The sequence below is a fragment of the Drosophila obscura genome, unplaced genomic scaffold (assembly GCF_018151105.1).
Source record: "Drosophila obscura isolate BZ-5 IFL unplaced genomic scaffold, ASM1815110v1 contig_200, whole genome shotgun sequence".
In the NCBI taxonomy this organism is placed as follows: domain Eukaryota; kingdom Metazoa; phylum Arthropoda; class Insecta; order Diptera; family Drosophilidae; genus Drosophila; species Drosophila obscura.
Window position 1 is genome coordinate 3,590,594 of NW_024542791.1, and position 26,392 is coordinate 3,616,985.

A 26,392-nucleotide genomic window follows, 5' to 3' on the forward strand; every position below is an offset into this window, starting at 1 on the left:
AAAATGTTATTTTTTTTTAAATCGAGCGGCTTTTTAACGTAAGTGTGACCGTGGAAGTACACAAAATGTATGTATCGAAAACATGTAATGTAATGTCGCAAATATGTAGAATATATATTCTCGGTATATTTTAGTATATTCCTGATGGTCACGCGGTATACTTGAGCGATAATTCCGCGGTCACACTGAACATAACAAAAAACAATAAAATTGTAAGAAATATTTCAACGTAGAGCTGTCAAACGATTGATAGTTGAGCCATCGATAGCTTTGAATGTTTTGAAAAAAACAATCGATACTGTCGTAATAGTATCGGGCTGAAATAATTATTAAAAAACCATTGAAACCTTTTAGGAACTTGTCCATTGTAAAAATTAGATGCCACCTGTCGATTTTTTTTACAAATTTGTCTTCGTATCCCAACATATCAATAGAGCAACGACTGTAGCTCGATACTATCATGATAGTCTCAAAACCGTCGATAGTAGAGGCCATCAGTAAAATATCGATCCAATCGATAGTGCCCTCGATGGTTTGACACCTCTATTTCAATAAATAAATAAAAGAAATAAAATGAGCGAGGCTGCTGTGGCTGCGCCTGTGCCTGTTGAGCCAGAGGCCAGTACCGGGAAAATGGTGGCCAACAACAAGATACACTTCTCCAAGGAGGTGAAACAAGTCATCGACAAGGTGAGAGACTCCGCCAACGCCAACGCCGCAAAAGCAAAAGACACTTTGCAAACATATTGCTGTGGTTGTTGCATTTGCAGGTCCTTAAAACGGAGGATCCCATGGACGCACCGGACTTCAATACCGTGGACTACATCAATCAGCTGTTCCCCAACGAACAGTCGCTGGTGGGCATCGATGAGACCATCCAGAAGATGCAGTGCGAGGTCTCGCTGATAGACGACAACATTCGGTCGGTGGTGCGCGGACAGACCAATACGGGACAGGACGGACAGCTGGCACTGTGCGAGGCACAGAAGGTCATCAGTTCGTTGTTCAGTCACATTATTGACGTAAAGACACGGGCGGAGCGCACGGAGGAGATGGTCAAGGAAATTACGCGCGACATCAAGCAGCTGGACTGCGCCAAGCGGAACCTCACCTCGGCCATTACCACGCTGAATCATCTGCATATGCTGGTGGGCGGCATCGAGAGCCTCAACACGCTGATTGAGCGGCGGTCCTACGGGGAGATTCTGAATCCCCTGCAGGCCATCACAGAGGTCAATCAGCATTTCCAGCAGTTCTCCGACATTGAGGAAATCAAGGTGAGTGTTTTTCGATTGCCTGTCACTTGGCATCCGCCTCATGGTACCCATGGTCCCCTTGCAGAATCTCTCGCAGAGCGTGGACAAAATACAGGTGACATTGGCGCAGCAAATCAGCGAAGATTTCAAGGAGGCGTTCGCCTCCAGCAAGCCCTCCGGCCAGAGCCATCATCGTTTGGGACTGAATCAACTGGGGGATGCCTGCAAGGTGATGTCCGTTCTGGACCCCAAGGTGAAGAAGGAGCTGCTCAAGTGGTTCATTGCCCAGCAGCTGGAGGAGTACATGCATCTGTTTCACGAGAATCAGGACATAGCCTGGCTGGACAAAATTGACAAGCGATATGCCTGGCTCAAGCGGCACCTGCTGGACTTTGAGGACAAGTACGGAGCCGTCTTTCCGCTGGACTGGGAGGTTTCGGAGCGCATCACCGTCGAGTTCTGTCGGCTGACGCGCGACCAGCTGTCGCAGATCATGGCCAAGCGGAGCAACGAGATCGATGTGCGGCTGCTGCTGTTTGCCATCAACAAGACGCAGGCCTTCGAGCAGCTGCTGTCGAAACGCTTCACGGGCGTTACTCTGGGTGCCACGGCTGCGGAACAGGCGCGCGTCTTGGTGCAGCCAGCCGCTGGTGCAGATGCGCCAGGCGCCGTCACTGTGTTCCACGACCAGATCGGGCAGTGCTTCAAAACCCACCTGGACATCTACATACGCAGCATCGATCGGAATCTGTCCGAGCTGATGGACAAGTTCGTGGAGATGTCCCGGGAGCCGTACAAGTTCGCCGAGGCCAAGACCACCGTGTACCCAAGCTCTGGGGATCTCTTTGTGTTCTACAAGAAGTGCATGGTGCAGTGCAATCAGCTGAGCAACGAGCAGCCCATGTACGACCTGGCTCTGGTGTTCAAGAAATATCTGCGCGAGTATGCCGTCAAGGTGCTCGAGGGCAGCACACCCAAGCTCGTGCCGGCCACCACCAGCAGTTCCATTGGCAAGAGCGTCTCGCTGCTCACGCGCGACATGCAAAATCTGTCGACGGCCGCTGGCCAAGTGTTCCACAATTTCTTGAAGGAGGGCGACACGCAACGATTCACACGCGACGATCTCGTGCGGATCTGCTGCGTGCTGACGACAGGCGAGTACTGCCTGGAGACGGTCCAGCAGCTGGAGGACAAGCTGAAGGAGAAAGTCACCGCTGGCTATGTGGCCAAGATCGATATGAGCGAGGAGAAGGATGTGTTCCATCGGTAGGTGCCACTCACACGTAGAATATATATTCAGATATTTATTTGAAAATTTTGTTTCTTTTTAGAATAATTTCGAACTGCATTCAACTGCTGGTTCAGGATCTGGAGGCTGGTTGCGAGACCTCGCTGCAGGCCATGGCCAAGGTGCAGTGGCAGCACATCAACAATGTGGGCGATCAGAGCGCGTTCATCAACAGCATCTGCGGCAACTTCAAGCAGACAGTGCCCACCATCCGGGACACGCTGGCCAGCTCCCGCAAATACTTTACGCAGTTCTGTCACCGCTTCGTGGCCGCCTTCATACCCAAGTTCATCAATGTGCTGTACAGATGCAAGCTCACCCTATCCGATGGCTCCAACAATGTGCTGGGCTGCGAGCAGCTGCTCCTCGACACGCACTCGCTGAAGACGGCGCTGCTGGAGCTGCCGTCGGTGGGGTCGAGTGTGAACCGCAAGGCGCCCACCAGCTACACCAAGGTGGTGGTCAAGGACATGACGCGTGCCGAAATGATCATCAAGGTGGTGATGACGCCCGTCCAGCCGCCGGCACACTTTACGCAGCAGGTGCTGAAGCTGCTGCCGGACATCACCATTGCCGAGTATCAGAAGATACTCGACATGAAAGCGGTCAAGCGCGTGGATCAGCTGCAGCTGATAGATCTCTTCAAGCACACGGCATCGGCGGCAGCGGTCAGTGGCCTAATCGAGCCAGCGGCCAGCGGTGACGAGGACACAGATCAGACGCTTGCGTCCGGCACTGTGGACGATGCGGAGCCCTCAACTGCCACAGGTGATTCAGCAGCAGCAACAACAACAACGACGACGACGATGGCGACAACGGCTTCGTCGGCCACACCCAAGCGTGCCTTCATCTTCAGCGTGGGCAGCTTTACGGGCAGCGCGGACAAGAATGCCGATGGCAGCAGTCAGACGGGCATACGAAAGCTGGAGAGCTTGCTAAAGAAACGTTTTCCCTAGTCGATCAGACCAACGCGGGGAGTTTGACACATCATTCCATTAAGTTCTAGCAGCCACATTGAGTTTGATTCGCCTGTAGACTTAACTTAGCACAACCAAAAAAATTTCCCGAAATTTAAATTGGATTTTCGAAGTGCTTTATTTGTCCTCTGGTAGTGCTGCGAAGCTCGCCACATACATATATATTAAAATATGTTTACCATGTCCAGATGATTCTTAGCACATTTTAAATGCTTCTGTCTGCACTTTGGCGGCTCCTCCTCTCTCCCTTTTAGTTGACAATGAAAGTTCTCTAAAGTTTCTTTTTCTTCGAATTATTGTAGATTTTATTTTAATTTTTATTGTAGTTTTTGACTGCTTAGTGGATAGACACAAACTGATCTCCTCTGACTATGCTGTAAGTTCATGGTACTAATGACTAATGTATCCGCTGGCTTAGTGGCTACAACTAGAACTAGGGCTGCGGCTTGTGGCGTCTCCGTTTCGTATGCTATGTACATGCAACTTATTCTAGCGTAACTTGATTTCTGGTGTGCGTACGATTCTAGTTTGAAGATCTTTTGAAAGTGTTCGCGCAGCTGGCGCGCAGAAAATACAAAAAATCCCTAAAAACAAAAGACTTAAAACACAAACTTAGGACATAGGCTAATGGATAGATTACAGCTATATAAATGTATGTATGTATGCTTTGGTTTAATTCCAGCACTGCAATAATCTTAATTCACGTATCTGAAGCTATGACTAATACGCAGTAATGGGTGTGGGGTGGCGGGTGGCGGGGAGACAGCATTCCAAGGCCAGTTAGCACTTGCCGGCTAACTGCTGCCCGAAGCTGTGTACAGTACAGGGAGGGGGAGCGGTGTTGGGGCGGTGTGTTTACTCATAAATTTAAATACACAGTATTTACGAAAGTCGAGTAAATGTCTAGGACTACTAATGGTGGTGTGGGGTTGGGTTTTGTGCCTATCTAGACTGAAACAATTTTGCTGGGATCCACCTTGACGCGCAGAAAGACGGTGTTGTCCTTGATGAAGGGTCGACTGTGCAGCAGCTCGTGCGAAATGAAGCGGGGGAAACCGAAGCCGAGCTGATCGGGCTCGTTGGAGGGTCGCTGGAAGTTCTCCCATGTGGGATCGGGCACAAAGGACTCGGCGACGCCACCCTGGCCGCTCTGGGCGCCCTGCTCGAACAGCGTGAACGTGATGGAGTGCGAGAAGGGCCACTTGAGCAGCGCATCGTACTCGCCGGGCAGCACCTTGATGTACACGGAGACGTGGGTGTTCTCGCCGGGTCCGTTGCCATTGAGGAACATGGAGGCCTGCAGCTTGTAGCCGTACTGGGAGGTGTAGAAGGGCGGCGAGACCAGCTCGAGGCCATCCTTGCCACGCGCCTCCGTCATCTTGGCCGACCAGTCGGTGATCTTCCACAGCAGCGTGCCCGTATAGTTGATGGACAGCTTGGACACCGCCGACTTGAGCATCTGAATCTGCTGGCCCTGGCGCGAGCTGAGCGCCACCATCAGCGACAGATGCGCCGCCGCATTGCTCTCCAGGTGCGTCTCCAGCATCTGGCGGGGCCCCTTGAAGCGGCACCCAGCCTCCTTGAAGCTGCAGGCCACCGCCAGCGACTGGCACTCGTCGCGCAGATGCGCCTCCAGCTCGCCGCGGGCAATCGGACCCGCATCGCAGCGCTGCGGACAGGCCAACGGAGCCCTGGGGCACTGGGCCGCATGCAGGGGCAGTGTATCCGCCGAGAACTCCCGCTGGCAGTGGGCACAGCGGCGCAGTCGCTTGGCACAGTCCTTCGACTTGTGCAGCGTCATCCGACCGCGCAGTATCCTCTGTCCGCACTTGGCCTCGCAGTAGACCGGCTCCTGGCCACAGCTGCCGTTGTGCTCCTCCAGGCCGGCGCCCGAGAACTCGCTCTGGCAGAACTCGCAGCGCGTGCGCCTCATGGTGCAGGTGTACTGCAGATGGTCGGTCATCATGATGCGTGGTATCTGGGCGCCACACTTATTGGGGCACTGTGTGGCGTCGTGCTTGCAGGCGTTCAGATGGCCCTTCAGCTTGCGCAGCTCATCGGACCACTTGCAGCCCTGTTTGTGGTGAATGCAGAACACCAGGGAGCCCATAATGTGCTTCGGATCTGGACCGGGATAGATCTGTAAATATAAAACGGGGAAAATTCCGAAATTAGACAATGTTTAAAGCAGGCAGAAGCGAATGGAATATGTCTGGGCTGCCCTGCCCGTACTTTGCTTTTAATTTTTCCAAATTGCTGCCAAAAACCCATCGGAATGGAACGCCTTTTCTAGTGCGAAAGTTGAACGGGAACTGTTGTGATCTGTGAGGTTACTCCCTCCATTTATAGGTGCCTACAACACACACACACGATAAGCAGCGCGCTCTTGAGGATGGAAGGCATCATCCCCATCCCCTGCTTATCGCTCGATCAGCCCAACTCTCTGGACTGATATTGATTTTCCGGCTACCTGCTTTGCACCTTGTTCTTCCCCTGTCCTTCCCTGTCTTTCACGGTGTTCGCAGTGGAGGAAAAACCGTCAAATATTTTTCATGTTCTTGGGCCCAGAGACACACCCAGACAGACACTTCCTGTTCTCCTCCCTGCACCCCTTGCTACTGCTACTGCTACTGCCAGTTGCTTCTTCTAACGATCATTTTGGGGGCACTACACTACGTACTCTCCTTCGGTTGACTGCCTTTTGCCTATAAGAAGTGCAATCGCTTTTCACTCGCTGCTCCACAGTTCGTCCGCTGCATTTCTCTTTGCCTTCATTTTCCTTTTAATTGCAGCTGGGATGGGGGGGGTGGGGTGGAATGGGATCGACTGCGACTTCACATCCGGCAGATTAAAATAATAAATTGCGTTGTTGTGCGAAAATATTTATGAGTTGCATGCCACATGCCTCAGGCAGCCGGCCTGAGTGCTGCGATTCCTAATCTAATTACAACGCCCCCATTCTTCGCTACGAACCCATTCAGCCATCCATATGGGGTCTGCGACATCTCCTAATATTTGGGTAAACATTAACATTTGGGCTTGCATTGGATGGGGCAGTGGAGAGACTCCCCCTCCTAATGGGCTGGCTCCGTGCAGTCAGCTCCTAACCGAGCGTCGCGACATTTCCGGTTGACTCTTTTAATTGACCTTATCTGCAGTTGTTGGGGCGCCGAGCGCCCAGCGCCCAGACCCAGACCCAGAGCGTGGCTTGACTTTTGATAAATGAACATGTCGCTGCATCTGCCCCCGGAGCAGATGGGTATGGGGTATGGGTTATGGTCGGGGCATGAGTCCGTGGCACTCAACTGCCAGAGAAAGAGACAACTTGTAGAAGCGACATTAAAACGAAGATATAATAAGCAATTAACACATGAGAAGGGAGCAGAGCAGGGAGCAGACAGCAATGAGACAGAGAGACAGAGCTACAGTCTCTGTTAATTTTGAGCTGAGATCAGATGGGATTCCATGTGCGTAGAAATATGTATAATACATACTCGTATTTCTACGGAACTGCCTTTTGCTGGTAATTTTTTATTTAATGTGAAAACGAGTTTTTGTTGGTTTCTGTTTTAATGTCAACGTTTTCGAAACCATTAGACGCTGAATTTGAACTCTGTAGAGCAGAGCAGGGCCATGGACCAATTATACATTTGAAGTTTCAAATGTTGAGGCTTGAAGCTCGTTCAGCCACCCACAGCTTGCGGCATAAAGGAAGTAGCTGCCACTCAACGGCAGATATGCCGTAAACAAATTGCTCCGCTCATGTTTACATACAGAAATTTCACGTTGCTTTGTCGATGTTTTAATGAAGAACATGCAGCCCGCACAGCATAGCCCATAACGGAGGCAGGGAGAGAGATCAGAGATCAAAAGATGTTTGTCTCCTCCAACGGTTTGTCAACGTATACCGAATGTTTACGGGGAAACCAAACAATTATAAAGCAGATAGTAGTTTTTTTTTTTTTTTTGAGAGGCAATTACCAGCCCCTCTGCACTGTTGAGGTTAATTTACTTTGACTTCCCCACATGTACAGTGGAGGCTGCTTGATTATATAATTTTAGGCAAACTTTTTGCTTCTCTTTAAATGTGCCAACAAAGTCAAAGAATAAAGGGAATATTTACTGTAGTATTTGCTATAATTATCAAGCATTAAGTCATGCCATTTGATTGGTTCTTTGCTTATGTAAAGCTCTAGACAAAACCAATTGAAATTCCACACGAAAGCGTGGCCAAATATTTCATGGTGCGGCCATTAAACATATAAAGAAGAAAAGAAAAACAGACAGCAACTCCAAATCAAATCAAATCAATGTTCAAGCCAAATGAAAGTGGAAACACAGAGGAGGAACAAACAACAAAAAAGAGTGGAGTGGAGCTGAGCATTCATTATTTATGGACAACAGCAGCCGCAGCAGTTGCCCGGATTTTGTTTTTATTTTTATGGGGAGGGGCAGTCCTATAGTCAGTCTCCTGGAGTGGCAACCGACGATGCCGATGCTGCACTCCACTTGGGTGCAGATCATAAAAATTTAATTTAGATATAAGCAGGAAAACAATTTTATAATTTTAGACATCGAATGAATTCGATTCCGTGTAAGACCGACATCTCTCATGCCGCCTCATCTCTCTTGGCATGGGTCTAGTCCACTTTTACACCTCCTTCCAGTTCCACAAGTTCCAATAAAGTTCAAGGCGCTCGTAGAGCCAAAGAAGTTTGTTTTATTTTTAAGGCTTTTATGGCCACAGCAGGGCCTCCCCTCGGGGAGGGGTTTCGGTTCAGTTTCAACCCATCCCATGCCAAGCGACGTTGTTTATGCCTCTGTTGAAAGTTTCGGGGAAAAGGAAAAGGAAGAGGAATGGAAATGTGCCACAAAAGGGAACATATTTTGTTCATGTTTTTTTTCTTTTATTAATAGACAAATTGATCTCGGCAGGCACTTTCATTTGAAGGGTGGCTCGTTTTTGGGGGGATTTATTTGTAAATTTATTTGAAATTAACTTGAAATTAGTTGGGAATTCCGTAGCCATAAATATAAACAGAAGTGAAATAAATTGAAGTGTAGGTGCATCAATAAATGATGATTAATAAATGTGTAGCTGGGTAAATATTATTTATTATTCACTAAAACCCTTAAGCTACAAATTAGAGCTACAACTGATTGCATTTAGTGGACTATAATTAATGTTTGAAGAATAGTTTGATCTATTCTTTTTTGGGCCAACACAATTTGTCAGTCGCTAACCTGAAAGATCATCAATGCAATCAACTCCAGTGGGGGGGCTGGCTACCTGTGGAAGGGAAACTTGGCACCTTAGCACCCTGCTACTCCCCTCTGGGCCAACTTCCGTTGCAACTGTTAACATACACAAATTTCCTAACCAACATTCATTTGTGTGCCGCAGAGGGGGAGGGAGAATCTTGGCATGGGTCTGTTCCCCCCGGTGCATGCGCTGGCATGCTTTTTATTTGGTACGTGAGCATTGGAATTAGCTTTTTATTTACTTTTTTATTTGAAGTTTCTGTGCTGTGCTGTGTTGTGTTTGCCCAAGAAATTCTCAACATTCATATGGCAACTACCACGTATAAGCTCTATGAAAACTGTGCTAAATGTCTCTGATACTGATACTTTTATTTACTCGCAGCTGGAGCTCTAATTAGATCGTTTCTGGCTGTTTGCCTAAGGCCAAAACTTCCCACGACCGCGGAGCTTCCAACTGTTTTTGTGGTCTGCCTGCCTGATGCTGCTGCTGTTGCTGCTGTTGCTGCTGTTGCTGCTGCTGCCTGCTGATGTTATCGAGTGACCCAATAAAATGCATCGATACCTCCGCTGCAGCAAAAGTGCAGCGTTGGCGAATTTCCATGCATAGCAAGAGACGCAGAGAGAGAGAGAGAGCGCAAACAGCTGATGCGCAGTTTTTGTATAATTGACAAAAGAAAAAAACGTCAGCTTGTGTGTAATTTCAGCAGCAACCAACATCTCATTCAATGCGAGCCAGACAGCTGCAAAAAAACAAAAAAGAAAAAACAACAAAAAACAAAAACATAACATGGCCAATACCACAAACTGGTTTCACCTGAGACGTCGACGACGACGACGACTCAGAGCAGAGCAGTGCAGAGCAGAGCAGAGCAGCTGATTTCTAAACAAGTAGACGACAATGCTACGACGCTACGCTGTACCACGCTCTCTCTCGCGCTCAGCACCTGCCTTTGCATTTGCTCTCATGGCAGCAGCAGAGCAGCAATGGTGTAAATGTATGTGTGTGTGTGTACTGATACCCTAACAAAGAGTAATCTGATTTTGCGTGTGCTTTGATAGCCAAGTAAGTGAATGATGAAACTATGATCGCGGTTTAATAACACACATTGATGCTGTGTTTGTTGTTAATCACAGAGAGCAAAGGCCAGTGCTGCTCTTGCTCTTGTTCCTGTTAATCATGCTGTACATTGATTTGCCATCTGCCATATCTAGGTTTATGACTACGATCCATCCATCCATCCATCCCCTGATGTTCGGCTCCGACTTCAGACTGCAAACATTTTGCAGGCAGGTGAATTTTTGTGCAGTGCTGTCATTATTTTGGTTTTTGTTGCCTTCGGCAGCTGCTGCTGCTGTTGCTGCTGCTGCTGCTGTTTGGTGTCTTTTGAAATGCGGGTCTGAGGCTGACCTTTTTTCCGTTGCTGTTGGCCCGAATAAGCAGCTGCCCGTCTGGGACCGGGTACAGGAAACGACAGTTAGCCAGTTTGCCAGTTGGCCAGTGGGGTCGTCATACTCTCTGGTCGCAAGACTTGCCGGCATTAGCAGTAATTCTTGACAAGGTCTGCCCTTGCAAAAGAAATGTGTGTAGTCAGCGGCGGGGTTTCGGCTCTCAAAGTGAAATGTGTCATTATCAATGGCATGCTAATCGAATGCTAATCGAAAGCGAAATGTGAAGCGTTGCTGGTAGCACGTTCTAGCTGAAGCCTAACATCCGTTGAAAGTGTGGGAAAAGCAACAGGATCTCGATCCCGCTGCACAGATTGTGGGAAATACTCGTATCTGTCCGCCAACTGACGGAAGTGCTGCGGCTGCTGTTTCTCGGATTGGAATTTCAGTCGGGAATGTGGCATGCACTGGGGGCGAAACTAGATGGGGAGCAGACGCCCCCGTCCGCAATGTGGGAGCAACTGGTTAACTGGTTTAGTTTACCTTTGGCCAAGGATGTTTTTGTTTGTTTGTACTTTGCACCGCGGCCTCGCGACGCAGCCGCTGAAAAGCCGTTGGGCAACTTTTCCAGATGCTGGCCCAATCCGCAAGCCACAATCCACTATCCACAATCCACTCTCCACAATCCGCATCGTTAGTCTAAAGCGTCGCTGCAGGCCAAATACTTGCACCAACCAAAAACAAGAAACTTGTTTCGCTTTTCGCAAATGGCAAATATGCGCCACTCTGACTTACATAAGCGCTGCCGCACGCTGCTGCACGCTGCCGCATGCTGCCGCACTCTGCCTCACTGCTACTCTGCCACTTATCTTTTGTATTTTGTTTTTGTCTAACGGTTTGCAGTGCCCCCCCTACGTGCTTTTTGTGGGGGGGCTCTTCAACTTTGGCATTTGCCGCGGATGCGTCGCAGGCGCCACTGTTGTTGCTGCTCACGATTTTCCATTTCCACGAATGAAAAGTGTGGCATGTTGCCCAGCGCCACTTGGTCGTGGCTGTGGCTGTGGGTGCGGCCTGGGACTCCGATGAATGCAATTGACCATAGAGAATGTCCAAAGCGGATTGCAAAAGGAATGCCAACGGAGGAGTCTAAGTGGCTATGGGAGCTCTGATTACTACAGAAAATGCGCATACCAAACCCAGGGAATCTTCGCAGAGAGATTCATAATTCAGTGCTATAGTTTTGCATTTGATGCGGATGTAAATCTGTTGGAAACTAACGAAAAAAACATCCACGAATCTGGCAATCAAATAATTTCTAGGTATTTCCATGCCCATTTCCTAAATTGAGAAGTTTATTTATGCTACTCCATAGCTCACTCGTAAACCTTTACCCAGATTCGGTAGTCGGGAGTCGGGGGTTGCTTCGTTTCCATATGGAACCCCAGGGTAGGGTAAATTGTCAGCCACGTTGTGCACATGTGTCCCTGCTGCACATCTCCCATATATGTATGTACGAGCATGCTATGCTACCATATACCATATCATTCCCTTCTGGGTCTGTTCAAGCGTGTCTACATCCTGTTTGCTTTTCGGATTTTTTTATTTCAATTTCTTCTGCTTCGTTTTTATGTCTATTTTCCCCCGGCCAGCATATGCTGCTTCGCTCTGGGCGGGCCTCTGTTCGGGACTCGGGCTCGGGCTCGGGCTCTGAGTGCGGCGGCATTTTGTGCAAATTGATCTCAACTTGGCCAATGGCCATGAAACAGTGGGGACTCTTTGTAATTGCATGGATCGATGTGGAGTGGGCCACAACTAAATACATATTCGATAGTTGAAACAAATAAAAACCCGCTTATCTGGTGCTGGAAATCCGTATGCCCAGCGCTATCAGTTGGTCTACATACCGTGGGGCTATTTGTTTTACGAAACTGATGAAACTGATTGATTGATAATGCTGGTAAGTGCACGGCTAAGCCAGCCCTGTCCCGGGCCCATTCAACTGGGTCAATGAGCTTTATCAGCATGGAATGCAACGATTCCGATAGGGAACTTTGCATCGCTTTTATGGATGAGTTTAAGGGGCTTCGATGCCTGCTATTTGCACAGCTGGCATGCCAAAAGTACCAAAAACAGGAAGTACCTCCAAGGGGTACCCATTTTTCTCTTTTGTTTATTTGGATAACTTACAATCTGTTCCAGTTCCGTTATGGGCATATTGTTATTGTTGTTGCCATTGCTTCCTGGCGTCGGAGAGCTGTGCGAATTGGCCGACGAGGAGTGCGACGAGGACACTGTCGACGAGGAGGACCTCGAGGTGGCACAATGGCTGTGTGTCTTGTTGCGCGGCGGCGTTGGCGGCGGCACTGGGCTGGCCAATGTGGAGCAGTCCTTGGAGTTGCGATTGGGCGAGAGGCGCGACGGGAAGCTCAGCGTCTTGGTCCACTGGGCCAGGCTGCGTACCATTTTGGTAGTTCTCTGTTCTCTCCTCCTTCCTCACTTGGGCTTGAAACTAATCCAAAAGTGTTTCAATTGGCAAAGTCTTTGCTTTAGTTTTTTGCCACTGTTTTTTCACTGCTTATGGGCACTGTGACACTGCTTATGGGCACTGTGACACTGCTTGATCTTTAGTTTGATTGTTGTTTGGGTTTTCGTTCACTGTTTTCAACTATTTCAAAACCTGGCGAAATTCGCACGGCGCACGCGCATCGTTTGTAGATACTCTATCTGCCAGATACTTGACCGAAAAAAGAACCGTTTGCGCTGCCTGCTTGAAAGCAACTGAAATGACGCAGTCGCGGCAAGCAGTCGGTTTGGTCTGGCAGCGACACACACACACAGATGCTTCGCTCACTCATGCACACACACACACACACACACACTATAGCGTTATCTTCGGGGGTTGTGCAAGCGAGACAACTGTCGTTGATCAGGCTCTCTGGCATTGCACATTCGAGCGAGATGGCGCATACCAAACTGCATGCCTACAGCGGGGGAGAGCGCAGAGACTGAGAGAGAATGCCATGCGAAAGAGATAAATGAGAGAAAGAGAGACTGGGACTGGTGGTTGAAAATGCACCGACACGACATAATGAAATGCTGTTCATATGAAAGCGGAATTTTGCAATACATTAAATTCAGCATGCACTGTTAATAAATAGTAATAAATAAATAGTAATTCCAGGGACCGTTAATAATAATTAAAAAATCATTTTAAAATAGTAGCACATTGGAATTAAATATACCAGTATGGAATTTGGACTTCTCTAAGCATAGTCTATCAATATCCAGAATTTTTTTGAATTATATTTTTATTGCTTGATTTTTTACAGTTTGAATATTTTAATTAAAATTTTGGCTTCATAAGAAATGCCATAAAACAATACAAAAATATTTAAGATTTTATTTTACAATTGCTTTAATTTTTGAGACCTTGAGGCGTAGGGGAAAATGTTTTTTCATGCCACTAAAATAACTTAGTTTTAAGTCAGTTCAAAGAGTAAATTTGTAGAAATTTTTCACCACATGTTCTTCAATTTACACCGCAATTTTCTCGCTGACATATTAAATTTTCCAAGCGATTTGAGAGCTTCAATTTTAAAGCATTTTCCAAGCGATTTTCCAACATTTACTATACATTTTAAAGCGATTAACTTCTATGGTCACATGTGCCTTGACAATTTCTGAATTTATTTCATCCTGTTAGCGGGGAACGGTTTCCGCTCAATTTGGCAACAGGACATTCTGCGGATACAGTAATTGCTATATTTAGCCAATAGCCGAACACCCAAACGGTGCTCTAATGACGCTAACAATGCATTGGCATTGGCGGTGCAATTAGCCAAAGGGCCGCACCATCTGCTGGCCAGGAGTGTCGAAAGAGGGGGCTCGAGGGATGTCGTTTGGCCGGGACGGGCAATTACAGACTCGAACGCACTTCCGTTGGCCGCATACCAGAGTGACCCACGCAAACCCAACCCACAGATACACAGACACACACACAGACAGATACAGATACATACAGGCAGCATAAAAAACCGGCAACAACGGCCTTGCCAAGGTTGACTGAGCATGTTGGCCGTAGCCGAAAAAAAAGAGTCATAAAACCAAGAAAAGTTGCTGCTGCTTCTTTTGGCCAAGTAAGAGCATCGAGAGAGTGCCAGCAAACAGCCACACAGATAGAGAGAGAGAGAGAGTTGGCTCTCTCTCTCTGCCCGTATTTTTCTGTTAATGGCCTGAAAGCCGCTTAGAAGCTCAGCGCCAACATACCGAATGAGTTCATTCATTCCAGCTTCAGCTTCTGCTTTGAGCCGAAAGTTTCACCCGGGTGACCAGAGTTTCCAAATCTTGTGATTAATTTGTGTGCTTGTCCCTCCACCTCCACCTCCTTCTCCTGACCCAACATAAGTAACTGTTATTCTTTTGGTTTTAACCGCCAAAACAATTCTTTAGCATCTTGCTGGCACATGTCGGCCATGACAGATGCAGATGCTCTCTCTCTCTCTCTCTCTCTCTCTCGTTTCCCTCTGGCCAATAAGTTGTCCTTTGGCTGTAACACATTTCTGCCAGATCCTGTGCAGTCCTCGTCTATTGTTCTCTGCCCTAGCGAATGATTCGCAGCAGCTGCATTCGGCTGGCATCGAACAATGACGCTTATTGACAGTTTTTCCAAAGGTGTCACACAAAAGAGGATCTCGGTCTCATGGCAGAAGAGGATCCTGCCATGGGCCGTGGCATTTTGTGTTTGAAAATATGTCAGATGCTGTGTGCAGATTTCCGGACTTGTATTTCATGTATCCAAAGTACATTTTTGATTCCTTTTTGCACAGTTTTTTTTTTGTTGGTTTTATGAGGAATTTTCCTAAATACGCCAATAGTTTTTTGAAGATTTTCCATTTTGGTATTAAGGATTAATCGCTTGAGTGTTCGCTTTGATGTGCATAAAATCGTTTTATATATAACATTGCTTTCCTTTACATTAAAAACTGGCAAGAGCCTTTGCCATAATCTGAAACAAATCATTGATCAGCGCTGATATTTTCCTCTACATAAGAGTGAAATATTCCCAGACAAAGCTGAACTATTTCCCATCCACCAAAACATTCCCAGATCAGTGTTCACATCCGTTGTCTTACGCAGCCAGCAATCAAACATAAATTTGCCTAATTAATAGTTCAAGATCAGAGAAAAGTCGGCGCTGATGTACGTTTGTATATGAAATTAAATTTCGGTGGCCCTTCTCCTCCTCCTCCTCCTACTCCTCCTCGGATGGAAAAGGAAGGCGTGCGCCTGACCATTAATCTTGCATAAACATTTAAACATTTGTACAAGAAATCAAAACAAGCTGCAGATCAAATATTTGTGGCCATATCACATCCACTGATAAGTCACCGTTTCGCTTATCAAGCGGCCGTTGAAGTTGTGGCTGAGGCTGAGGCTGAGGCTGAAGACCCACAATCAGGCTGTCAGGGCAGTCAGGCTGTCAGGGCAGTCAGCCTGTCAGGGCAGATGAGATGGGGAAGAAAAAGAGTTTCTAATGGTTCATTGATTTGCATCTAGGTGGCGGGGGGGCTCAGTTCAGGGATCTCTTGGTAATGCCAATGGGTGTGTCCGAGTCTTATCTGAGCCCCAGTTCCCAGTTTCAGATGAAAACACTTTTCGTTTTTCTGTTTCTTATCTAAATTCCCGAAAATTCAGTTGTTGCTGTTGCTGCTGCTGTTGCTGTTGCTGCTTCAGCACATAACAAGGCCTTTTGTTTATAAGCAAACAGTTTTTTTTTGTTTTCCAAATCAACACCTCGGGTATCAATTACCCAGCGATAGAGAGAGACGAAGCATCGTATATACATACACACGGAAAGAGACGGAGAGACGGAGAGACGTAGATCAGCATGAATCACTCAGTCGACTGGCCGGACTACGTTCTGAACGGTCTCCTCTCTCTCTCTCTGTGTGCGTTTCCCAGCCCGAGATCCGCTTAGAGTCGCTTTATCTCCAGTAATTAAAGTGTGACCGACCCTCAGAGTCTGCTGCTCCCTGGTCGCTGTTGGCTGGTCCCAGGCAAATGTAAATCTTCTGTGCTATTTATTTATGATCTTTTATGATTTCCACAGCTTGGACCAAAGGCTCGGAACAACACAATAAACAGCCTGGGCAACCGCACACGCCGCTCGCTCTCCTCCCGTTCCAGTTGAAATTTCTCATTCTCAGGTCTCTCCTCCTTTGGGCTGCTCTGCTCTTTCTCCTCCTGCATTAGTTGCGGATGGTTAGCAGTGCAAAAAAAAAACAAATCACGAGGTATACGCGTCAGTGATGTACTTCTCAGAATGAGGCCCCTTGGCCCTAGGCCATAGGCCCGAGAGGTTCGTCTGATAAAGTAGCAAGATTTATGGAAAGAAAGGCAAACAATTGTAATTATATTTGCCAAGGCTGTGAATGCAGATCGAGGCACTGATTGACAGCTATAAACCCATAGAGATAATAGAAAATATACCCTACGAACTGTGGCAGCAAAGATGGAGGTGTAATCCCCATTCAAAGTAGAAAATATAAATAGATCCACAAATTTATCTGGAGAGAAATTAAAACAGAGCGAAAAAATAACCTTTTGAGCGAGATATGAATAAAGGTTGTAATTTTCAATATATCCACAAAATATTTTGTTTTTAATTCTAACTTTTCCACAAATATAATTGTTTAAATAGAGAATTGTTTGACCTTTAACAGGATATTTAATTCGTGTCGCTAGAATGAAGATAAAGCTACCCAACATGGAATTTTTCTACCATTTTCCAAATTCTTCAAGTTTGAAATTAAAAAAAAAATGAATTAAGCATTTTTGGGTACTTTTTTCAGAGGTTAGTTCTTTAGTTACATATATTAATGCTCAGCAAAATAAGTTGCTAACCATTAAAATTGTTCAAAGAATGTAAAAACAACGAATTATTTATTAAATCAACCGCACAAGAATTCTTCATTCAACTTGAAGCACAACTTGAGCAAGTTTTGCTGCAATTTATTAAACAAACAATAATTTAGATAGCTATAAAAATACTAATACTTTCTACCGATTGGAGCTCACTTCCTGCACCTTTCACCCAAGTAGAACAATAAATAAGAAACTAATTTCAGAACTATTCGCCGATATCATTAGCAGCGTATATCTTACCTTTGCCTCATTAGAAGGTAAGGATCTTAGGTTGCCACTTGGCCCAGAAAGGGCAGACACCTGCCACACTCCCTCACAACTCCATTAGAAGCAGCGCCTGGAATGTGCCTCGCTTGGGTGCATGTAAATATTATGGCAGACCCATAAAGGAACACACACATATGTATGTATGTATTTCTGGTGTTTGCTCTGGAAAATTATGCAACGGAAACAGGTGCACCGTGCACAGGCCTGCGGCTTGGAGCGCTGCAAGTGACACTCATTAAGCGCGAACTGGCGGGAACTGAAAATGCTGGCTGCTTGGAAAACTCTCTTGCAATGGGCCGTTCACTTGTCCAGAAATTCTTGCTGCGAGTTCTCGCAGCACGCAGCTGACTAATCAGCCATGACTCAGAGACATGAAGGAGGCGGCGTGTATGGCTCCATGTGGCACGTTGGCTATTACAGAATGTTACACATTTATTACCCGAGAAACAGCCTGGGATCCGCGGCAATGGAAACCAATTCGGTTTAATCAAAGTTCAGACACGTCCGCCAGAGCCGCCAGTGCCGCCGCCAGAGTGTGGGAAAATTTCCAACCTGGCCTGGCGCTCAGAGTGCACTTTTCGTTGCGAATTTTCCTTACCTGTTGAAGCGCGGAAGAAAAAACAATTTTCACTTCAAAGTCGTTTCGGTATTTTGGCTTCGCTTTTGCAACACTTTCACCTGCTGATTTGGCACACAAAATGGGCCTGATAAACGCCAGACCAACCAACAGACAATGACATCAGTTTTGTCTTTGTTTTCGGGGCAACCTATTCAAAACTCAAGAAATATACATTAATGTTGCTGAGGGCTTAGAGGGGGAGTTGTTGTTGTTGTTGAGTTGTTCTGCCCACAGCTGCACAGTGGACACTCCACTCTCCACTCCACGCCACACTCCACACTGCCCCCTGGGCTTGCAGCTCATTTGTGTTTCCTTCGTAGCTGTCTCTGTATTTCTGTTGTTTTTTTTTTTGCCATTTGAATTCACTTTCAGTTTTGAGCTTTGGGCTTTCGGCTCAGTTTTGATTCAGTTGTGTCATGCAACGTTGATTTAATTATCATCAGCAGCCAGCCAGCAGTCAGCAGCCATCTACTAGCTGCCATTGTGGGGCCCACAAAACAAACCAACTAATGAGGAAATGCTGTGAATTTTGCTGTCTCTTTTTGGGATAAAAATATGGTGAAAAGCCACAAATAGAAAGTTGGCAGCGAGTACTTAGGAGCTGCTTGGATTATGACAGAGATTGTCCATCGAATGGCAAAAGCGAAGCCAAACTTAGAGCTTAGCTTGGCCACTGCCAAAGATCAATCCGCAAAAAATGATAATTCAATTCCCGACTAGAGTTAACTTGTCTCTCTGCACCCTTCTGGGACCACCTGCCTGGCCACATGCCACATGCCACACAGGATTTGCCCAGAAAGGGAATGTGTGCAAAACAGCGTCCCAGGACCAGGACTTTCCCTGCCCAGTCCAACCCCGCTGTGCGCGCAGATAAAGTCAAGTGGCGACGACATACTAATTTCCAGCTAAAAAGCTGCTAATGGCCAAGAGAAAACCCCCAGAAACAGAGACGAGGCAGCAGAGATAATTCCACAGTTCATTCACCAGTTTGCGGGCAAAAGAATTCGTGGATGAGATTCAGGTAGATTTCGTTTGGGTTTGCTGCTGGCTGTCCGCTCCCTCCGTCTGGGTATCTAACAATTTGTGTCTTCTTTATTTCCGCTGTATACGATTATGATAAACAGAAGAGAAGATACAGATACAGATACACATATGGAACAGAGGGAGATACAGATACAGCTACAGAGATACAGCTAAAGATGCGCAAAAGTTTGTTCAACATTTTGTATGCATTTTTCGCATATAAATTAAACAATAAAATTTATACAAATCGTCAGCCAGCCACTGTCTGACTGTGGGCTGGCAACGAAAAATTATTTAAATGCCTCTGTTTTTTTTTTGTACTCTGGGAGATTCATTCAGCGATCAGCTGAAAAAGCGTGGGATCAGGCCGCAACCGAGCGGCCTTTTCATTTCGTTAATTGTTTTGTGGAGCGCTGCTGCTGCCGGCTTGTAAATGTCCCAAAGTGAGACCCGACCCCCGAACCGCACTGAGTGCGTGCTGTAAGCCGGGAGGCCAGTAATTTTTATTGACAATTGTTGTGCCTCTCGGCTACCAAAGAAACCAAGCCAAAGAAAATGAACGAAATGATAGAGTCGAAAATTAAAAAACTTCTCGTGCGGGGCATGCTAATGAGAGGCGAGGCGAGGCGGTGCCGAGTGGGGCCTATAAAACATAAAAACGCATAAACCAAAACACACACACAACAAATCCACAATCCCAGCTGCCGTCCGTGCCCCAAACTTCTTCCAATCTTCTCCTGCTGGGGCTGGGGCTGGGGCTTGGGTTTTGGTCATTCCATGTCACGTTATTTGAGCTGTGAATTGGCGGCTCTTGGGTTAGCTGTGGAGCTGCTTATTATTGTCAAAATACGAGTATGTATATATTCCACGCTGGAGGAGCAGCTCACGTTTTTTTTTTTAATTTTTTTATAATGTCACTAATTTATTGTACGTGCTGCACTACAAAGCACAGAAGCACACGACCCAGCCAGAGTACCCCCAGACCCAACCCAAGCGCCTTCTCAGCGACCCATTTAGGTGTTTTTAATAATAACATGAACAGATCTACAAATCGGCGGGGGAGAGAGGTGTATATGGAGGGGTGTATTGTAACTGTTTGCATTTCAATGAGGTCGCGAGGGCGTCCGTAGCCTAGACGCGGTCTCAGAGCCCAGAAATGACTGAAGTTCGGGTTGCCATGGCATGAGAAATTTAAATAGAATGTGACATTTATTTGCTTTGTATAGTAAGTGGAAAAAGTATTCGACACATTGGAAAATATGTCATATAAAAGGATCCTAAAGCACTGAAATATTATACTAAATTCTACTAATAATGGGAATATTTATCCATAGATTCTCATGCATAGAATAAATATAAAATATGTAGCATTTATTGCCTATAATTTTTTGTTCTATATTAAAAATCTAAAAATGATTTCCCATTGCCTCGTAAATCAAACAATTAAGCACAGAATTAAAAACTGCCGCAGCAGGTTCATCACCCCTTGCCCAGGCCATGCAAAGTAAATGTAATTTATGAGCGCATTTTCGGTGACGGACGGGACAAACAAGTCTGCCGATTAGAGGGGGGTTATCTATCGGTTCCCAGCACAGTAGTTTGAATCTGTATCTCTGAGGGAGCAGCGCGCTCTTGTCAAATATTTGAGTGCAGCCAATCAATCCAAGATTCCCATTTCAAAATTCGAATTTCGAATACGGTGGGTGGGGGATTCAAAGGGCAGGCGGCGAATGAACCGCAACGGCTGGGCCATAAAACCCAAGAGGCGTACAAAAATACATATTTGATTACTGATTAGGCCGCGCTGCAATAAAACGCAAACAGCAGACAGAGTGCCGGGCACTGAGAGAAATGTTTGAGTTGAGTTGAGTGCACTCACTTGCACTTTCCTTCCACATTCGATTAGCCCATAGAGAGAGAGAGAGAGGAGGGAATCTGAGCTGAACTTGGGCGCTGAGGGTTCACTAGCTGCGATCTGCTAGCTGCTATCACTTGCCGCAACTAATTGCAACATGAAACCAACTCAACTGGACTGAACTGTCAATGATGCTGCTGCTGCTGCTGCTGCTGCCTGATGATGATCGAAGCAAAGCAAAATAGTCGTCTGCCTGCCACACGCTCAACTTGAGCTGCAAATCTCCTCCTCCCATCTGCATCTCCAACTGCAACTGCAGCTCGAATTGCATCTTAGCCCTGCCGCTGACGCTGCTGCTGCGGTTGCAGCTTCAAATGAAATCGAATCAAAAGCTCGCATAAGAAATCCATTCGAGCGTGGTAATCTGCCATTTTATGCGTTTTACACGCATGTAAATGTATGTATCTATGGCAGGCAGCCTGCGAGTATCTGCCAGATACATTTACAGCTGGCGTTATGTAGATCGCACGCCAAGAAGACTGCTTTTGCGGTCGTCTGCCAGCGAGGGCAAACACTTTCGAGTGAAGCAACAGATGTCGGCCCACAAGTGCTGCCAATGGGTTCTTTGATAGCGGATTAGATCAACTTAAGACTATTCATTTAAGTGGCTACAATCCAGCACCTAATGGAGTGGAGAATGGCACTCAAACGGCAGATGATAAGTCTGCGGCATAAGCCAGAAATAATTCACTTGCTAATCACATTTTAGGCAGTATTCCGATCCTGATCTTGGACTGTACTTTAACCGGAAATTGTCAACGCAACAATCCCAATCCTTGCCGCAGAGCGCAAAAGGAAGAATTACTTTCAATTAATGCCCCCGGGGCACTATCAAAAGGACTCGCCCAGCCCAGGCCAGCCCAGGCCAGCCCAGGCCAGGCCAGGCCAGGCAGATGTTTTCGGCTCCAGGAGGGAGTGAAAGAGAGGCACAGACAGAAGACAAGCAGAAACCTGTGCGACGGGCAGCAGCAGCAGCTCCCTAAACCAGAATCGAATGGCAGCCTAGTCTCGGGCTGTGCTGTGCTGTCGAACTGCGCGCCAAATCGAGGAGGATGATGCCTGTAATAACAAGGAAAAGGACACCAGGACACCAGGGCACAGGGACACCCGGACAGACGCATAAATACCCCAAGGCGATCGATCCCTTTTGAACTGAGACAGACCAGGGCGACAGATGTTTTTGTCTGGCATTCCAAAGCAGGTCATTGCCTGCCGCCTCACAAAGGATGCCATGCCCTGCGATGCTATGCGATGCGATGCGTTGGTCCTGCCGCAGCATCTTAGCAATAGGAAAAAGAAAGGTACGAGTATCTCAAATCTCAAAGATACATCCCAAACATCGGCAGCTGGCACACTTGAGAGAGCGTTTTGGGCCTGTTTATAAATTGAGCGCGTCGTCGTCGGCGGCTGCTTCTGGGCGCGTCTGCGTCTGCTCCCTGAATCTTCTTAGGCCACTGGCTCGGATTACACCGCCACGCACTTATAGATACGCAGCTACAGATACAGATACAGCTACGGCTACACACGGTAGGCAGTCTCCAGTCTCCAGTCACCAGTCTCAGTGTTTGAATTGCTTTGTAAATTATGTTCGTTTGAGGGGCTTGCTAAAAGATTTTTATTATGAAAAGTAAATCAACTTGGACCGCCTGGAAATTTGAGCCACTTTTCCACGGGCAATGAAACGAAAACTTCCAAACTTCATTCTTCATTTTTGTTTTTGTTTTGCTCTGAACTGCAGTCTTCCCCTCCCCTCCCCTCTACAATTTGTTTTTCCCCTGTTATATATTTTGTTTGATTAATTAGTCGGAATTTTGATGTGCATTCAAGCAAGGATGCCATTCCCAAGGCAGGTACTCCCCAGTTTGATCTATTTTTCGGGGGTTGATGTGAATTTGAATTTCCTAACAATACTTCATTAATATTTCAGTTACAATTACAATTGGCTTGGCTTATCGGCGGATCAGCTTACCTCTTCGTAGGTATTCTCCCTGGAACTCGATTGGGTGCTGCTGGCTATCGAACGACGAAACATTTCGCTGTGAATAGATAAGAAGTAAAACAGTTTTAATAGAATTCATAATCTTGGCATATCAAATTAAATGTTCTTTGATGATAATCTGCCATGAAATGTCTTTGAACCTAACGCACAAAATGTAAAAATGAAAAAGGCAGCTGCAAAAATATTTTTAAATTAGTTTATTCCACTGAATGGGATAGCTATTCCATAAATGTCACTGTGCGACAGTCATTTTGTAATTTAGGTTGTAGGCCTGGATGAGTAAATTTACTTTCTTGCACTTTTAATTTGCATTATGCCTGCAAAATCTTTTTTAAAAATTCCAATAACTAGATTTAGTGAGCTCGCGCATTATAAAATTGTTACTCGACATATGCAGTGCAGTTATCCACAAAAATAATGCATTAAAAATATAATTCAATGATCTTTCACAGGATTTTCAATTCGTGTCGATAGAGTGTATTATAGCTGAAGATTTAGCCACCCAAGTTTGAATTTTACTACCAATTTTAATGTTTTTTTCGGAATGAAAAAAATTGTTTTCTTGTAAGTACTATGTTCCCATTTTTCACTTTACTTCTTTAGTGGCATTAATTTATCACATAATAGGTTTCTAATCAGGAAAGTTCTTCGAAGAATGTCTAAGCTACGATTTACTTAGTAACCCAAACCTTATTTTGTATTACACCAAGAAATTCAACATAATTTTGCGCGACAAAATGACACTTATTTACACAAGCAACAATTAGTTTAAAAACTAAGCATAGACCCACGTTGCAGCATAGTTTATGAGTCGAACAATCGGGAAGAACACTTTGGCCACTGAATAAACTCGTTTCGAATGGCATAAGCCGCGAAGAGCTGTGAGAAACGTTTCTTACCTTAAGCGTTGGCAGGTGGTGGGCGTGTTGACAGTGAGATTGGTCCTTGAGTCGCTCAGATGGGCGATCGAATTGCATAATGTGCTGTGGCTGTTGTTAATATTATTATTATTCGTATTCGTATTTGTATTTTTGTTTGTATTTGTATTGTGGCTGGTGTTAGATTTGCCATTGTTGAGCTTGGTCGTGTGACCAGAGGCTGCCATTATGGCAGCCGGGGCGGGCATCTTGCTGCGATCTGTCCAAATATGGCGAACCAACACAAAGACTCCACTCTATCGATGCCGATTGTTAGTGTTATTTAAACTCGTCATTTATTTAACTTTTGTTCATTTGATTTCATTTTATTTGTTGTTGTTGTTGTCTGCTGCCCACACGTCGAGCGCCACGGCACACGAACGACTTGCCCAATTTGGTGTCTCGTCTCCGAATCGAATGCCGTATCTTTTGCTACGAGTATCTGTGTAACTGTGTATCTTATTTATGTGCATTAACTAAATGTTGCTAATTTTGTGGGTCTCGCTGCTATTGATGCTGCGCCTTTTTTGGCCAAGGAATGGCCGACAGGCACTCACGAACATAAATCAAACATCAAATCAAATCAAATACTTAGTCCCCAGAGCACCACCACACGACTAATTAACTCGTCCCCACCAAAAAATAAAAGCAAGCAACAAAAATCGCATACGAGCAGATCTGCTGGGGTGGGGTGGGGGGCAGAGAAGACCATTTAAGGTGTCGCGACGATCATTTTCAATTATGACGCAAGCACACGCGAAAAATCAGAGAACTCCGATCCGAATTTTGAGGCCTAAGTAGCGATATCTGTGGCAGTGTGGCAGGTGGCAGTGTGGCAGGTTGCAGGTTGCAGGCTGCATGCGGCGTCACTTTGAGTGACTTCTTGCTGCGCCGATAACTAAAACAAAACTGATTTATGCCTGTCACAAGGCGAACCGAACAGTGCCGGAGTCAGAGTCAGAGTCAGAGCCAAAGACTCAGACTCAGACTCAGACTCGGTCCCGGTTTCAGTCTCCCCTTGCCCCACTACTCCCCACTACCCTTCCTCCTCAACAACTTGCCAACGAGTAGAGTGGACGACAATTAGTTCTACATGTCGTCACACGTCGTAAGCTGCAGGAAGCCAGCCACAAAGAGCCAACCAGAAATGGCAACAACTTTCGGTGGCTTGGGCACAGGGACGGGGAACGGGGAACGGGGTACCATCGCCTCTTCTGCACTTTCATCTTTTGCCATTGCCACTGCCACTTGGCACTGCTGCTGCTCCTCCCCTACCCCACCCCACCCCACCCCACTGTTGTGCGGTTGTGCAATGCACACGACAAAAAGCGATCAGATGTCCTTCTACGGATGTGCTCAACGCTCTCTCCCTCTCTTTGGTCTGGCGTCTCTTAATGATCTGCCCTGAACTGAACACTGAACTGCACTGCAGAAAAAGAGCTGCAAATGTGGCATAGAGATCTGGCAGTATAGCAGCCGCAAGATATGCTCAGGCAGCATGGCCACATGTCGAGGATGTGTTTGACACTGCAACAGATTTTTTACAACAAGATTATACTCGCATGAAGATCATTTACAGGTTTATTTCTCTTTCTTTTCGTTGCAAAAATAAACCTAAGAATTGTGTGCAAATTTTGCATTAAATTCTGCAACATTTTTGGTAGCTTATTCCATCGAAATTGAGTGGATTTAGGCATTGAAGAACCCTCAAACTTAATAGAAACTCCCATGGATATTCCACCTGTCCAATTGCGCATCACTGGAGTCGATCCCCTGGCTGTGTGTCTGTCTGTATGCGTGTGTGTGGGGGTATTCAACCAGTTGTGCTGTGGAGCCTTCTCGGTTTCTCATCCTTGTCATAACATGACCGTATCGCGCCGGTGCCAGTACTCAGTGACTGCTGATGATAAACCACATTACTGCCCCTTAAGTATGCCCATGTATGTTACCTCCCAATACGTGACGAGGGCTACTGCAGGCTCTCTCCATCGAGTGGCAGCTGGCGGTGTTTTCATGCTGCTGGACATGTAATTTCAGTTGCCACTGGCCCCGCACTGCACTGCCATTTACCATTCATAGCTACCTTTTTGTGTTGCTGCTGCTGCCACTGCTGCTAAATGATCACCATGGCAGCTCGCTCGCAGTTGACTAGATTTAACTTTACTTTAAAAGTTTGCACCACAAAAAGTGGCACTGGAACAGGTTGCAGGTTGCTGGCCTGGCCTGGCCTGGCCTGCTCTGAGCTGCATTCTGTGGCTGCAGTTGAGGCATTGCTTTGGTTTCTGTGCCAAGCGAGTCCTAAAGGTCATTTGCTAATGGAAGAGGCTCATCTCATAGTACCTGTCGGCTCCATTATTGTCCAGCGACACGGCGACACTTCCGTTTCCACTTTTGCGGTTGTCGTCCAGCCTCAGAATGGGCTAGGAACTGGGATGCCCTGAAACACGATACCCAGTGGAGTCCCCGCCAGGATGACTTACCCAAACGGAAGTGAGAAATATTTTGTGATAAATTCCTTCCTTAAATCATAATAGCTATCCAGTTAGTTACCCGAAAAAA

General features: G+C 46.4%; 2 protein-coding genes across 4 annotated transcripts; one reads left to right on the forward strand and one right to left on the reverse strand.

Moving 5' to 3' along the window:
• The first annotated feature begins 520 nt into the window (after nucleotides 1-520).
• Nucleotides 521-4,236, forward strand: LOC111075912 (vacuolar protein sorting-associated protein 53 homolog). The gene is made up of 4 exons (XM_022369436.2): nucleotides 521-690; nucleotides 771-1,277; nucleotides 1,342-2,522; nucleotides 2,588-4,236. The coding sequence occupies exons 1-4, from the start codon at nucleotides 574-576 to the stop codon at nucleotides 3,498-3,500; spliced, it is 2,718 nt and encodes a 905-aa protein (XP_022225128.2). The 5' UTR covers nucleotides 521-573; the 3' UTR covers nucleotides 3,501-4,236.
• Nucleotides 4,237-4,457: 221 nt separating this feature from the next.
• Nucleotides 4,458-24,320, reverse strand: LOC111075923 (TNF receptor-associated factor 4). 3 transcript variants are annotated; one of them, XM_022369448.2, is made up of 3 exons: nucleotides 23,816-24,320; nucleotides 22,887-22,953; nucleotides 4,458-5,661 (listed from the first exon to the last, which is right to left on the reverse strand). In XM_022369448.2, the coding sequence occupies exons 1-3, from the start codon at nucleotides 24,040-24,042 to the stop codon at nucleotides 4,468-4,470; spliced, it is 1,488 nt and encodes a 495-aa protein (XP_022225140.2). In that variant the 5' UTR covers nucleotides 24,043-24,320; the 3' UTR covers nucleotides 4,458-4,467. The 3 variants fall into 3 exon arrangements, with proteins under 3 accessions (XP_022225140.2, XP_022225148.2, XP_022225155.1); XM_022369456.2 differs by lacking the exons at nucleotides 22,887-22,953; nucleotides 23,816-24,320 and adding an exon at nucleotides 12,357-12,937; XM_022369463.2 differs by lacking the exons at nucleotides 22,887-22,953; nucleotides 23,816-24,320 and adding an exon at nucleotides 5,754-5,924.
• Between the last annotated feature and the right edge of the window lie 2,072 nt (nucleotides 24,321-26,392).

Coding starts and splice junctions, on each gene's coding strand:
- LOC111075923 (XM_022369448.2), bottom strand. CDS start 24,042: ATGCCCGCCCCGGCTGCCATAATGGCAGCCTCTGGTCACACGACCAAG. Junction 22,954..23,815: donor ACCACCTGCCAACGCTTAAG/GTAAGAAACGTT, acceptor ATCTATTCACAG/CGAAATGTTTCGTCGTTCGA. Junction 5,662..22,886: donor GGGAGAATACCTACGAAGAG/GTAAGCTGATCC, acceptor TTATATTTACAG/ATCTATCCCGGTCCAGATCC.
- LOC111075912 (XM_022369436.2), top strand. CDS start 574: ATGAGCGAGGCTGCTGTGGCTGCGCCTGTGCCTGTTGAGCCAGAGGCC. Junction 691..770: donor TGAAACAAGTCATCGACAAG/GTGAGAGACTCC, acceptor TTGCATTTGCAG/GTCCTTAAAACGGAGGATCC. Junction 2,523..2,587: donor GAGAAGGATGTGTTCCATCG/GTAGGTGCCACT, acceptor GTTTCTTTTTAG/AATAATTTCGAACTGCATTC.